This window comes from Diabrotica undecimpunctata, chromosome 10 (genome assembly GCF_040954645.1).
Source record: "Diabrotica undecimpunctata isolate CICGRU chromosome 10, icDiaUnde3, whole genome shotgun sequence".
Lineage (NCBI taxonomy): Eukaryota > Metazoa > Arthropoda > Insecta > Coleoptera > Chrysomelidae > Diabrotica > Diabrotica undecimpunctata.
This window is the reverse complement of record NC_092812.1, coordinates 32,312,231-32,326,446: the sequence shown is the minus strand read 5'-3', so window position 1 is coordinate 32,326,446 and position 14,216 is coordinate 32,312,231. Positions and strand designations below refer to the sequence as shown.

At 33.0% G+C, this 14,216-nt stretch overlaps 1 protein-coding gene across 1 annotated transcript; it reads left to right on the top strand.

Moving 5' to 3' along the window:
* The first annotated feature begins 7,548 nt into the window (after positions 1-7,548).
* LOC140451680 (uncharacterized) lies at positions 7,549-13,950 on the top strand. Its single transcript, XM_072545524.1, is given in 4 exon segments — positions 7,549-7,641; positions 7,795-7,990; positions 8,584-8,758; positions 13,022-13,950. Coding segments are annotated over 4 exon segments (1,353 nt in total). The 3' UTR covers positions 13,911-13,950.
* The last annotated feature ends 266 nt before the right edge of the window (positions 13,951-14,216 follow it).

The window sequence follows — 14,216 nt, the reverse complement described above, 5'->3', positions numbered from 1 at the left end:
AAGAACGTTACGGCCTTCTCCAGCTGATTCTCCAAGGGAAGGTAAATGGTAAGAGAGGACCGGGAAGAAAACGCATTTCCTGGCTTCAAAATTTACGAAAGTGGTAAAACACGACTACCACTGAACTGTTTCGCGCTGCAATAAACAAAGTAAAGATAGCCGTGATGATCGCCAACATCCGGAACGGATAGGCACTTTAAGAAGAAGAAGAAGAAGTCTTATAAATCAAGAATTTAGTGTAAATTGAGAGTTCATACGAATTAATAAATACAATTATATAAGAGGAAGAAAGTGGAAGAGATCTTTACTAACTTAATATTTGAAATAACATTCTCCCAATCCAGATATACATGATAAATGGGAGAATTTGAGAACCTGTAGGAACCTAGGCAAGAAAAAAAAAACAAGAACAAGGAAACGATTGCGACAATGAAACCAACAAGTGGTAAATGTAGTAATTGAAAAGAAACATGTATGTCACACAAGTACTTGTAAAATAAAACAGAAAAGTAAAGAAATTTATAGAAAAGATAACAGCATTCTGAAATTTTTTTTAGGTCATGTTAAGAGTTCATACGGACTAATTAGTATATTATGTATAATAATTTAAAGTCTAAACTGTTATTTCTATCTAAATTAATTAAATTCATGTTTTCAATTCAGTCTATCGATGCCAAAACTTTAATAGATTGTAAGCAAACGTTACTATTGTATCAACTCTTTAATCACGTGGGTCAAAATGCTATTGATTGAAAAATACAGTAATAAAGAAATGAACACTCATATGATATTTATTGATATTGAGGAAGCATATGATAGGTTTTCTCGAGAGATTCTATAGCATATAAATAGAAATAGAAATATGCTTTATTGTCACTGAAAATTGTACAATTTTATGGACAAAGCTTACAAAACGTCAAAAAAATAACAATAATAATTAAAATTTACTAAAATTACATAAATAGTCAATATTACAAAATAAAAGATAATAAAATATACAATCCATTACAAAATTTATCTAAATTGCAAAATGCATAATAAGACCTTACGAACTAATAAGTTTAACTTGGTGCATGTGATACTCAAATATACAGTGTGTCCGTAAAGTATGGAATAACTTCGATATTTCCTAAATGAAAAGCCTTTTTAAAAAAATCTAAAACACGTCGATTTTTAAATTTATTGCTCTACATTTTACAATAAAATTTCATTATACAAGGTGATACACATTACAGTGATGACGTCATCGGCTCTTTTTTTTTAAATGTAACACACTGTATTTTAGGATATTTTTAGATCGATAAAAATGAGCTGATTCCAAAAAAGTATAATACTGGAGGTCTAACGGATATAATTTGAAAGATATGCGCTTAGAAAATAAATTATTTATTATCAATTGCAAAAAAGTAGCCTACTTCTAGTTTTTGGTAAACTGTAATTATTTTTAGTAACGTTCAATAACAATTAAGTAGTACAATAATTGTATTAATTCGTGTATGTTCTGTATTATTGCTTAGACCTAAACTTGTACCTAAACGTACTGTAATTTCTTAGTTATTCGTTAAGAAACTCTTTCACTAAATAATATGGTCTTTCAGATAGATAGGCGTTTGTTAATTTACGGAACTTTAGGAAAGAAGTTGTAGATTTAAGTTGCAAAGGGAGATGGTTGTATAATTTTTTTGCCGAATATAATATAGATTTCTTTACTAACTCAGTGGACGGGATTGGTAAATACACATCAAAGGGTGAATTTCTGGTGGAGTAGTCATAGTTAGGTCTTGCTGGAAAAACATGTAGGTGTTTACGAATTAAGCAAACAGTTTCTAGAATATATAAAGAGGGAAGAGTTAAAATCCCGTGATTTTTAAAGTAGCTTCTGCAATGTGTTATTTTACTGAGGCCAAAAACACACCGTATTGTTCTTTTTTGTAATTTAAAATAACATCAGATTAGGCAGCTGTACTAGAACCCCAAAAAGAAGGCCATATCGAAGATGAGACTCGAACAAAGAAAAATATGTTATTTTGAAAGATGCTAATTGATTTCCTTTGAAACATTGCATAAATTTTACAAAATCAACGATACTGATCTGGCTGTTAAGAAGCAAGGGTTGACGAGCTCCTTTATAGGATAATGTTACTGTCTTATCCACGTTAAAAGAGAGTAAATTAGAGTCGGACCAGGTTTTATTTTAAGTAGATCAGAAGTTTTAGTTGCATGAAGAGTTGATTAGAATTCCTCCAGGTAATACTGGTATCACCAGCAAAAAGAAAAATTTTTCCATCGATCTTTTTGTTAGTGATGTCATTTAAAAAGATAAGGAAACGTAGAAGACCCAGTACTGAACCTTGTGGTACTCCACTTACAAAGCTTTTGTAACTAGAGTCAGTATCATTTGCTCTAATTAGTTGTTTCCAACTATTTCACCACAACGTGTGATGAATATGGCCTTAATCTAAACACCGCCAAGACAAAGGTGATGGTCGTCAGTAAAACGCCAATATAACCGGAAGTGGTAACAGCTTATGGTGAACAACTGGAGAGAACTAACAGTATCACTTACCTTGGTTGTAATCTAAATGGGAACTGCGACATGAGCAAAGAAATTAGAATACGGATAGAGAAGGCCAGAGCTGCATTCTTTAAGATGAAGAAGCTGTTATGTGAAAACAATATTACTTTAAGTCTGAAAATTAGATTAGTGAGATGTTATGTGTTCTCTACTCTTTTGTATGGTCTCGAAGGTTGGACTTTGACGGATACACTTCTCAAGAAACTGGAAGCCTTTGAAATCTGGGTTTATCGGAGAATCCTACGAATAAGTTGGGTGGATAGAGGTGGTAACGAAATTGTTTTGCATCGGATGGAAAAAGTTACGGAAGTAGTCAAAACAGTTAAAAATCGCAAACTTGAATATTTTGGCAATGTTAGGCGCCACCCAGAGAGATATAATATACTCCATTTAATAATACAAGGCAAGGTAGACGAAAGAAGAGGGCCAGGTCGAAGAAGAATGTCATGGCTTAGTGGTTTATCCATGGCTCTGTGGTTTATCCTTTCTTATTTCAATTTCTCTTGTTTTAAGCCAGCTTACCTTACTGTTTTCTACGTATGATTTACGGTTTGTAATCACAGTTTCCAATTTCTTTGTTCTAACGAATTCTTCTTTTTTCATTCTGTGAACTACTAGTGGGTTCTTTTTGTTGAAATTTTAGGGCATTTTCAATATTTCCAAAATCACTATCATTGGGTTAAAAACTATGACCAGGAAAGAGCACGAAAAATGAAGTATTGAGAAGAATAGGTAAAGAGAAGGAAGTTGAACTTACAATTAAAGAAAGAAAGCTACAGTATCTCGGACATATGATACGGGGCCAGAAGTATGGCATCATGCGACTCATAATGCAAGAAAAGATAGATGGCAGAAGAAGCATCGGAAGAAGACGAATTTCATGGCTTAAGAACCTGAGAAAATGGTTTGGATGCAGCTCAAAACAACTATTTAGAGCTACTGCCTCAAAAATTAAAATAGCTATGATGATTGCCAACCTCCGTAGCGGAGATTGCACCTGAAGAAAAAGAATATTTTCAATGGTAGGATGAGTTTTCAAAATCGTTTTCAGAATCAAAACTATTTTGATGTCGCGGTTTTGGCCGCCACAAGAGTCTGACCACAAAATTACATGTTTTGCAAAAGTAACATTTTCTTCAATGTGTTTCTTAAGACACTAACAATAAAACTAAAAACTATTGTCTTTATTTTATATATATATATATATATATATATATATATATATATATATATATATATATATATATATATATAATTTATTCAACCGACGTCACGTCACTTCAACGATTTAAATTGATTTATTAATTTTTTATCAATATCAAGATTGATGATCTTCATTATGCTTTTAATTTTTCACGTGCTATTAATATATTAAAATAATAAATTAAAACTAAATTTAATTTCAAAACTACATTACATTACATGATTATTAGGTTATCAGTCTAGCAAACAGTGTCGTTGATCTATTTATTATATTTTAAAATTGTAAATGTTTCTATAAAACAATAATAATAACAATATTTTTTCTATCTGTGTATAATTTCTGTATCTATATAATACCCTAATTAGATATATATTTTATATGTCTATAATAGAAGTCATTGCTGTGTGAATATATATTTCGAAATATTTAATTGTTTAATGTGAATGCGCCCTCACAAAACTATGAAAATAGGAAAATATGGTCTAGGAATACAAAACAACAGAGGAGAGGAGATATGTTGAATTCTTTCTGTTTTGGGAAGCAAGTAGTATTCACAAATACAATTTTTAAATTCTCGAAAACGTAGCCTGTAGATCTGTATACCACAAAAGTAGAAATTAAAATCTAAATGGAGTCTATTGAAGCCAATACCTTAGTGTTGACCTCTGCACGATAATATGAACTTTTGCATAGAGAGATAGATCCAAAGTAAACGCCGTACTGGCAGAATAATATAATAGGCTATTGATTATGTTGTTTTTTAAGGAAACTACAACGTTAAAGGGCTTTTACTGTTTTATTATGGTCAATGGACCCCCGAATATGGAAAAACCGTGGGGTGCTACCATTTAAAGGGGTGAGTTTTGAGGGTGGATCCACCCTATGCACTAGGGTTGATTTAGGTGAATTCTATGCACTTTTCGTATTAATAAATCTACAAAAAAGTTGTTCAAAATGAAATTTTCTATCTAAATGTCACGTTTTCAAAAGTAAAAAATAATTTATTTTGACAAAAACATATTAAAAAAACCAAGCAAATAAAAACACGAAAACATGCGATTTTTATTTTCTGAAAAGTCCGGTAGTAGTTAAGTTAAACCGTTTTCGCAGGTTATGCAGCCAGGATATTCTTCTTCGTCCTGGATCTCTTTTCCCATGCACTTTACCTTGAAGTATGGTCCGAAGTAGGTCATATCGTTGTTCATTGCGCATTATATGGCCCAGGTATTCTAGTTTGCGACGTTTTATGGTTACGACTAGTTCGCACTCTTAACCCATTCTATGTAGTACTTCTTCGTTGGTAACTCTGTCTGTCCAGGAAATCCTCAACATGCGTCTATAGCATCACATCTCAAATGCTTCGAGTCTCTTCAGTGATGCTTCAGTTAAGGTCCATGACTGCACGTCATATAAAAGAACGGAGAATACGTAGCATTTTAGTAAACGAACTTTTATTTCCAATTTTATATCGTGGCTGTTAAAGATTTTTTTCATTTTGACGAAAGCTTGCCTTCTCGATCCTTATCTTAATTTCCGTCGATTTAAGTTTGCACCCAGGGCCCTGATTCTAATTGAGATTTCGACTCAAAACATGTCGAAATTAATATGGCGACGTCGAAATGCGACTTTGCGAACCTTGTGGATTTCAGCTGAACTAACCAAACGACGTCACTAAATTTCGATTTATCGAAATTAATTTCAACTTCAAGAAAGTGGTTGAAATTTAATTTCGAGTCGAAATTAATCTGACATGACTAACTGGACTGGGAGAAGTGAACTTAGGTTCAGTTTAGGTAGGCGGTGTTTTGATCCTTGCAAGGAAAACTGAGGCAAAAAGTATTAATATGGCTGTGTTTTACGGACATTTGCTAGTTTTGGAGGAATTAGAGAGGATAGATATCCGACGCTCATAACGGAGGATAAGAAGAATGTTACGGGATACCCAAAATTCTTTTTCACTAAGTGATGCTCAATTTAGGCAGCAATTCCGGCTTAATAAACAAGCTGCAAATTATTTAATAAGGGTATTAGAACCATATTTGGAAGATGTTTATGCCTCTAGGATACCCAAAATGTTTAGGGTTAGTATTACTAAGCTGCAGTAAATTTAAAAATATATTAGAATATAACCACTAAGTGAAATCTTAGTGGTTATAACTTAAGGATCTCCCACATCGCCTTTTTTTTCTTGCCATCTTTTCTTTCAATTCAAAATATAATTGAGAATGGCCACTATTTATGATTTAACAACTCAAACAAGAAAAAAAAGACGTTCACGTAACGTAAACAAAACAAACATTCAACAAGCGTAGTGCAGCCAATAAACAACAGGGCCAACCCAAATTTTCAGCAGTGTCAAAATGATAAAGTAAATATCCCCAGTTTTAACTACAATCGAAATGAATGAGAATCGCTAGCGATTGCGACTGTCATGGCGTAGTCGCTTTTAAATTTCGACATCGAAATGAAATAGAATCAGGGCCCAGATAACAAAAGTTGGTGATTTGTGTTATAGGTTGTTGGTTAACTAGTAATTGACCAGGTGGTGTCCTATTTTTGCTTATAACCATGTATTTGGTTTATTTGATGTTAAAATCAAGCCCAAACCTGCTACTTACTTCTGCCACCCTGGAGACAAGTGTCTGCAGACCTTCAAGACTGTCTACAAAAATGACAGTATTATCAGCGTATCTTATGTTTTTCCTATTTTTGCTTATAACCATGTATTTGGTTTATTTGATGTTAAAATCAAGCCCAAACCTGCTACTTACTTCTGCCACCCTGGAGACAAGTGTCTGCAGACCTTCAAGACTGTCTGCAAAAATGACAGTATTATCAGCGTATCTTATGTTTTTCAATCGTTCTCCGTTTATAAGTATTCCCTCGTCTATGTCCGTGCTCTGAATATGTATTGAACAATATTGGGGACAATATACATCTCTGTCGCATACCTCTTTTTACCTTTATGTCATCTATTAACTGATCCCCAACTCTAATAGCTGCAGTTTGTTCGTAATAGATATTGTTTATTATACGACAATCTCTGCTGTCTAGACCAATTGAATTTAATATTTTCATTAGTTCGTCATGTTTTATTCTATCGAACGCTTTCTGGTAATCAACAAAATACACACACACACACACACACACACACACACCACATATATATATATATATATATATATATATATATATATATATCACAATTCACGTCTCTACATCTTTGAAAGAGAACTTGTATTGCAAAAAGTGCCTCTCGAGTACCCAATGCATCCCTGAAGCCGAATTGTGTGTTTGTCATATGTTCTTCACACTTTTTATATATTCTTTTATGTATAATTTTTAAAACAGTTTTCAGAAGATGGCTCATAAAGCTTATTATTCGATAATCTTCACATTTTTTGGCATTGTTTGGGTTTTTTTAGGGATTGTTATAAAAGTTGATCTTAGCCACTGTTGGGTTAGAGGCCTAGAAATAAGAATTATCTTAAAGAAACGGTATCAGAAAGTTACAACGATTGTGAATTTATTGAACACTTTCGTGCTAGTCGTGCTGTTGCTGAAGATATTGCGAACCACTTCAGATATTCACAATATTTTTATTACCAAGCGGGAGGCAATGGAAAGCTTGGAGAATATGAACAAACATTAATATATTTATGGTTCGTTGGCCACCAGACTGTATCTTTTAAAGATGTAACTGATAGATTCGATATTACTAGCAGCACTCTTTTTAAATTAATTAGAAAGTTAACATTTCCCGAGCAATATGGCCCCTCAAGTAATTAAATGGCTATCAGGTGAAGAGAAAATAGAAATTGAGAGAAACTTTGGGCAAAACAATTTTCCAGATGTTATTGGAGTAATTGATGGGAGCCACATTAAAATAGACAAACCAACAAATGATCCAGACTCATAATTAAACAGAAAACATTATTATTCTATTCAGGTAATCACATACTACCACATGTCTTATAATCTTAAAACTGACTAGAATTTTTATATATATTTTTAGTTGCAAGTAGTTTGTGACCACCAAAGAAGAATAAGGGATCTATTTGTCAGTTATCCAGGATCAGTACATGACAGCAGAGTTTTCAGAACTGCATGGTTAGCTGAGACTATAGTTGTAAAAAGCGCAGATTATTTCACTTTAGGGGATAGTGGCTTTCCGTGTTTGCCCAATAAACTAACTCCTTTTAAAGATAGAGGTAATTTAACAAGAAGACAGCTAAATTACAATATGAAACTAAGCAAAATAGAAATAAAGTTGAACACTATTTGGTCTACTTAAGCAGAGATTCTGGCAGTTGTACTGTCATCGAATGCCATAGTCTGTGGACTAGTGCGCATTTCGATGCGCATCGCCCCGCCTCGAATTTTCCCATTGGCTCTTGACCTGGAAATCCCTATTTATCGCTCGAACGGCACATATAAATATTGGCGATTTTCAGGTCAGCCAGGTCAGTTCGAGAGCTTAGTGCTCTTGGGGCGCTGCTTCCTGCTGTTCCAATTATACTCTGTGGCTGAGATATTATTCAACTACAATCTGATGTTTTATTTCAACCTATATTTTTGTCATGTAAGAAATATCTTGTCTTTTTCAAGACAAGTCATCAGAAGATAAATATTTACAAGTCCATACCCAGTAAATGGACTTGGGTAGAGGAGCTCTCGACTGCGATATTCGAAGCCCTCTACAGAGCACCCGGAGATAACAGAAGGTGTATAGACCCATAATTGTTCCCCCGAGGTGACAGTACCATGTAAAATTAACAGCTGTAACAGATATAATACATTTTAGCAAGAGCAAGAGCATGTTGTGTTCTTCATAATATGACAATCGAAGACCAATTTGATTATGAGGCAGAAAATATTAATGAAAATAAGTTACCATTTAATTTGGACATCGAAGACAATCATGCAGACAAAAATAGAATGAAAAGAAGAAATGAAGTCATGAATTTGTTACATAATATGTAAATGAATGATGTTCATTACTACAATTTTTTTTTATTTTCTGAAGAGATCTTTAAATCCCTTGGCTATAGACTGTAAAACATGTATTACTTAAAGTGTGTTCTATTTAAAACATATTTTTAAGTTTTAGAGTTAACATACAGTATGATGCAAATGTATGGAATAAATTCATTATTTCAGAAACACACGACTTTAAAAAAAAAAAATTTTAACACACGTCAATTTTAATTTTTGAATAACCATCAACTGATATATATGTGTTGGACATTACGTCATTAGTGTCGGCGTAATGACGCAATCGACGATTTTTTTAAATACAAACCGAGGTCACGCGACAGCTCATTTGAAAGGTGTCCTTATAGTCTTTGCAACGATGTAATCACTTGAATATTTCCTTCTGCAGGGTTGACCAAAATTATGAACTTTGTTATTTAACATGGAATTACAATAAATCTTTATTCACTGAACTAAAATATACTAAGAATCTCCACTGGGAATAAAACAAAATAGTGTTTTTGCTGAACGGTCATGTAAATCGCCAGACATATCGATACTGGGCAAGTGAAAATCCACATTGGATGGAAGAGTATAGGACAGAATATCCCGAGAAAGTAAATGTTTGGGCCGGCATTATAACCAATCAAATTGTAGGGCCATATTTTTTTGAGGAATACATAACTGCTTCTCGTTATCTAGAATTTCTTCAGGATTATTTAATCTGAAGCCGAATCAGCTATTTCCAAATAGAAATGATTTATGGTACCAACACGATGGGGCTCCCCCATACTACGGCGTTGAGGTACGAAATTACCTTAATAACGTTTTCCCAGGTAGGTGGATAGGTATAAGGGGGCCCATCGAATGACCACCAACGTCTCCAGATTTAACTCCGTTAGACTTTTTTTGTGGGGATATTTAAAGAGCAGAGTGTATTAAAATCGACAGAATAATGTAGAAGAGTTGAAAAAGCGCATCAGAACGGAAATTGCACAAATAACATCTGAAGTCATCGAAAACTTTAGGAAAGAATTTATTGCCCATCTTACACATTGTATTATTGCTGAAGGTCATAAATTTAACAATTTAATTGTATTTAAGTAAACATTTATTGTAAGTTAATTGTAATAATAAACCAACAGTTTTGGTTAACCCTGTAGAAATAAATATTCAAATGATTATATCATTGAAAGGGAAATAAGGAGACCTTTCAAATGAGCTGTCGCGTGACCTCGGTTTGTATTTAAAAAAATCGTCGATTACGTCATTACGCCGACAATAATGACGTAATGTCCAACACATATATATTAGTTGATGGTCATTCAATAATTAAAATTGACTTGTTTTAAGATTTTTTTTAAAAAACGTCTGTTTCTGAAATAATGAATTTATTCCATACATTTGCATCATACTGTATATATATTTATTATAACACATTCAATTTGTAGGAAATAAAAACTATGATGATTTTTTATTAAAAAACTTGATCTTAAATTTACTTTGCTAAAAATTAAAGTATTTCAGTAGATAAAGATTCTTTTGATACTCAATATTTGCTAAGTATTTTGTTCGTCTTCTCTCTCAGTTTATTTTGTTTTCTTATTTCTGAAAGTATTTCTGCTTCAAATAGGTTCTTTGTTTTGTTTTTTTCTTTCATAACTTCTAATTTTTCTTTGTAGATATTTAGCATTTCTGTATAAAATTCCTTTTTGGCTTCACACATTTTTTGGAGAATATTGTTTTTGCTGACTGGTTTCTCTCTCTTTCTTTTAAGTGATTGTGGTGTAGAACTAAGAACATTGGCTTTAACTGTTGCTACATCTGCAGACTTTTCATCTATGTGATGTGCAACTGTTTCATTAGATAACAGCAATTCAGGATTGATATTTCTTTTTTGCTCAAATATATCATCCAGTTCATTACTATATTCAAATGTTTTACGTCCTGTTTTTTTTTAAACCCATCTATGTATTTCTTATAATTTCTTTCAATTACTCGCCATCTATTTTTGCAGTGACATGCATTCAAATTAATATTATGTAAGTCATCTAGTTACTCTGAGACTTGTAAAACTGGTATGGGAGGACATTCCCACAGGCAAAAGACTACTTGGACGTCCCAGAATGCGATGGAGAGATAACATCCAAGCTGATCTGCGGAAAATGAACATTGCATTTGACCCTAGGTTGATGGAAGACCGAACAAATTGGAAAAAAGTTGTACAGTCAGCCAAGACCCACCCAGGGTTGTAGCGCTACGTGATGATGATGATGATCTAGTTACTCTGCTGCTTTTGCCCACATTATTTTCATGGATTTCATTTGGAAAATCCCTACCCTATCTGCATTTTTTATAAAAATCTATCAATGACAGTGTCTGGTAGAAAGACATACTGACTGAAACACTTGTTGATGGGCTTTGGTTTACAATTATTATAAACTCTTGTAAATCTGAAACAAATGTAACCTTTAAAGGCGGTTTAGAAAAATGTGTTTCATTATTATTTTGTTCAACTTTCATTTTAGACGAAGATATTGTTTTGACAAAAAGTAAGTAGTACTTAACTTCCATATTAGAAAAATATATTGGTTTGATTAAAAATTTATGAACAAAAATGTTAAATCATTCGTACAGCATAAATTTTGACTACAGTCAGGAAACAGTCCAATCGTCTGCGCAGAGTGTATAGTTTACATAGGTAAGCAAACCAATGCAGAAACAAACCTAATAACACTCCTTTAACGTTGCAGTTCCTTTTAGCCCTATTTTTTTGACCATAATCAATAGCCTAAAAGAAAAGTTGACAATGGTAAGCAAAATCGATTTAAAGTTGCTGTCAATAAAGTTACGATAGTGAATATGGTAGACAACATGATGTCTAACGATCTATAATGATAATGGAACTAGAGGAAGATATCGATTGTTTTTATTTTTGTAAATTAGTGAGATATTGGCATAATGCTAAAAGGCGTTTATTTTATATTTTGTACTGTCTTATAAAATAAAGATAAAATGTTTATCTTTAAACCACTTAAGACTAATTAAAGGGACTGTCTATATCGATATCAATTATTATATTTAAGTGCCAGTTGCGCAGAATTGAATTAGATATTAACAAGCTTGACGTACAAATTAATATAATTGAAGTAGAAAAATTAGTATTTGTATAGCAATAGTATAAATGCGTAACAAAATTTGATAAAAACTTTTTGTTTATCTTAGTTTTTAGTATATATTGCTTAATTTGGTCATGCTGATTATGAATAGTTCAGACAAGACATTTCAATGACGTGATTAGCATACGTACTAGATGTGCAGAAAATATAGATGCGTGCCTCTAAATAGTTGAAACAAAGATGAGAACTAGAGTGGCCAAAGAAGGCCAAGGAAGTAAAGAGAAAAACTTGTTAAAAATTGTTAAAAATTGTTAAAAAAGTCTTGCAATAGATAAGACATTTGTAAAAATCTTCAAGTAATACTAGAGGAACGGATGAATGATCTTGGTTGTAATAAAGGTTATTGGGGTGCGAATATAAGGAGAGCAAATATTCATGTTAAAAATTATTCACAACAGTAACTACTAGCAACAGTTAAAGCTGAACCTCCTCTTTATAGATTTCAAACAAGCTTATAATTCTGTGACAAGAAGGCGTCTTTACCATGCCTTAAGAGCGGCTTCACATACACCCGGTCGCCGGTTACACGGCACTGTTTACATGGTTTGGCGAGATTTCACACTTGGTTTTGAGGTCTGTGCCATGTTTACCATGAATCGAAAACACATCGTTGCCACGATGATTCTCTATCGGCGTATAAAGAGAAGAAAAAGAACTACATAGAAATGTGTGAATTCATCCCATTAATATGAAAAGAAAAGAGTTTGGTGTATTTTATACTCTTTTCTGGAACTGCGAGAAGATAAGAACATTTACAAGAGTATTTTCTTTACAAATGTTGCTGTCGGTGAAACTAGTGTCAGATGTTGCTGCTTCTGATACTTCTGACAGTCCAGTGTTAGTTAAACTATCTTCTGTTTGGAGTTCTTCAAATACCTTTTTTAAGAATAGTAACTGCTCGTTATAAATATACTTTTTATGAGTTACTGCCCCAGCCCTCGATCTTGTAGCTATCTTAATTTTTTTACAAGACTTTTGAAACGTATCATGGATATTTCCACATTTTTTCATCACCTGTTTACCTGCAACAACAAAAAAAACCTGGTTATTACTACTACAATATTTAGTACAATATACTGTTTTTTGCAGATATCTCGCCAGTGGCTGTACTTTCATGGATCTACACTACAGTTATCGACTTATTATTGGTTTTTCCACAATAAGCAGCATTGTTAAAGAGGTATACAATAACATATGGTTAATTATGCGTTCTAAGTGTATTCCCTAACCACAGAAACAAGACTGGCTCAGAATTGCCGAAGGATTTCAACATAGAGCAAATTTTCCACACTGTTTATTAGCAGTTGATGGAAAGCACATTCGAATTATTAATCCGATATGTTCAATTTACTTCAATAAAAAAGGGTACTCTTCAATAGTTTTAATGACTGTAGCAGATTCCAATTATCGTTTCATCTACGTAGATATTGGAAGTTACGGAAAAGATTGCGATTCGAATATATTTAAGATCTGTTCCTTAAAATCCATAAAAAACAAAGAACTAGAAATTCCTGAAGAAACATGTCTACCAGGATCAATGAGGCCTAAAGTACCCTATGTCTTTATTGCAGACGAAGCATTTGCACTTGATAGACATCTTCTTAGACCTTACGGTGGACATAACTTAACGACCAAGAAAAAAGTTTTTAATTATCGCCTCTCTAGAGCCCGAAGATATGTGGAGTGTACTTTTGGGATATTGAGTAATAAGTGGCGATTTTTTCATCGACCTATCAACTTGAATCTTAATTATGCTGTCGATATTTCGAAGGCTTGTGTTGTGTTACATAACTTTGTTCGCGATAGAGACGGATATGAATCAGAGAATACTTTAACCATCACGGGGCTTGAAGATATCCCTAGAGCAGAAACTGTACGTGGCAGTATTAACGCAAATAACATAAGAAATATTGTAAGTGATTATTTTCTGACACCTATTGGATCTGTCAAATGGCAGATGACCAAAATTTCTTGTTAGTATATAAGTAATATATGCATACACAAGTATATGTTTTTACTTTCGTAGTTAATTATGCAATAATAAAGAAATATCCACACAAACTTACCGAACTTAGTCTTGTCATCAGATTCCAACTTCTCAAAGTTATTCTTCAGTTCCCTACAAATTTCTTGCCAACACTTCTGGTTTCATTTCTGTCTTTGTGTGTTTCGCTTGTCTTGTCCCATATTACAGGTCTTTCATGCACCAAACTTATTAAATGCTCTGTATCAATTTCCACATCAGCCATTTTTCATAAGTTATTCACAACAAAAATTCCTTCTA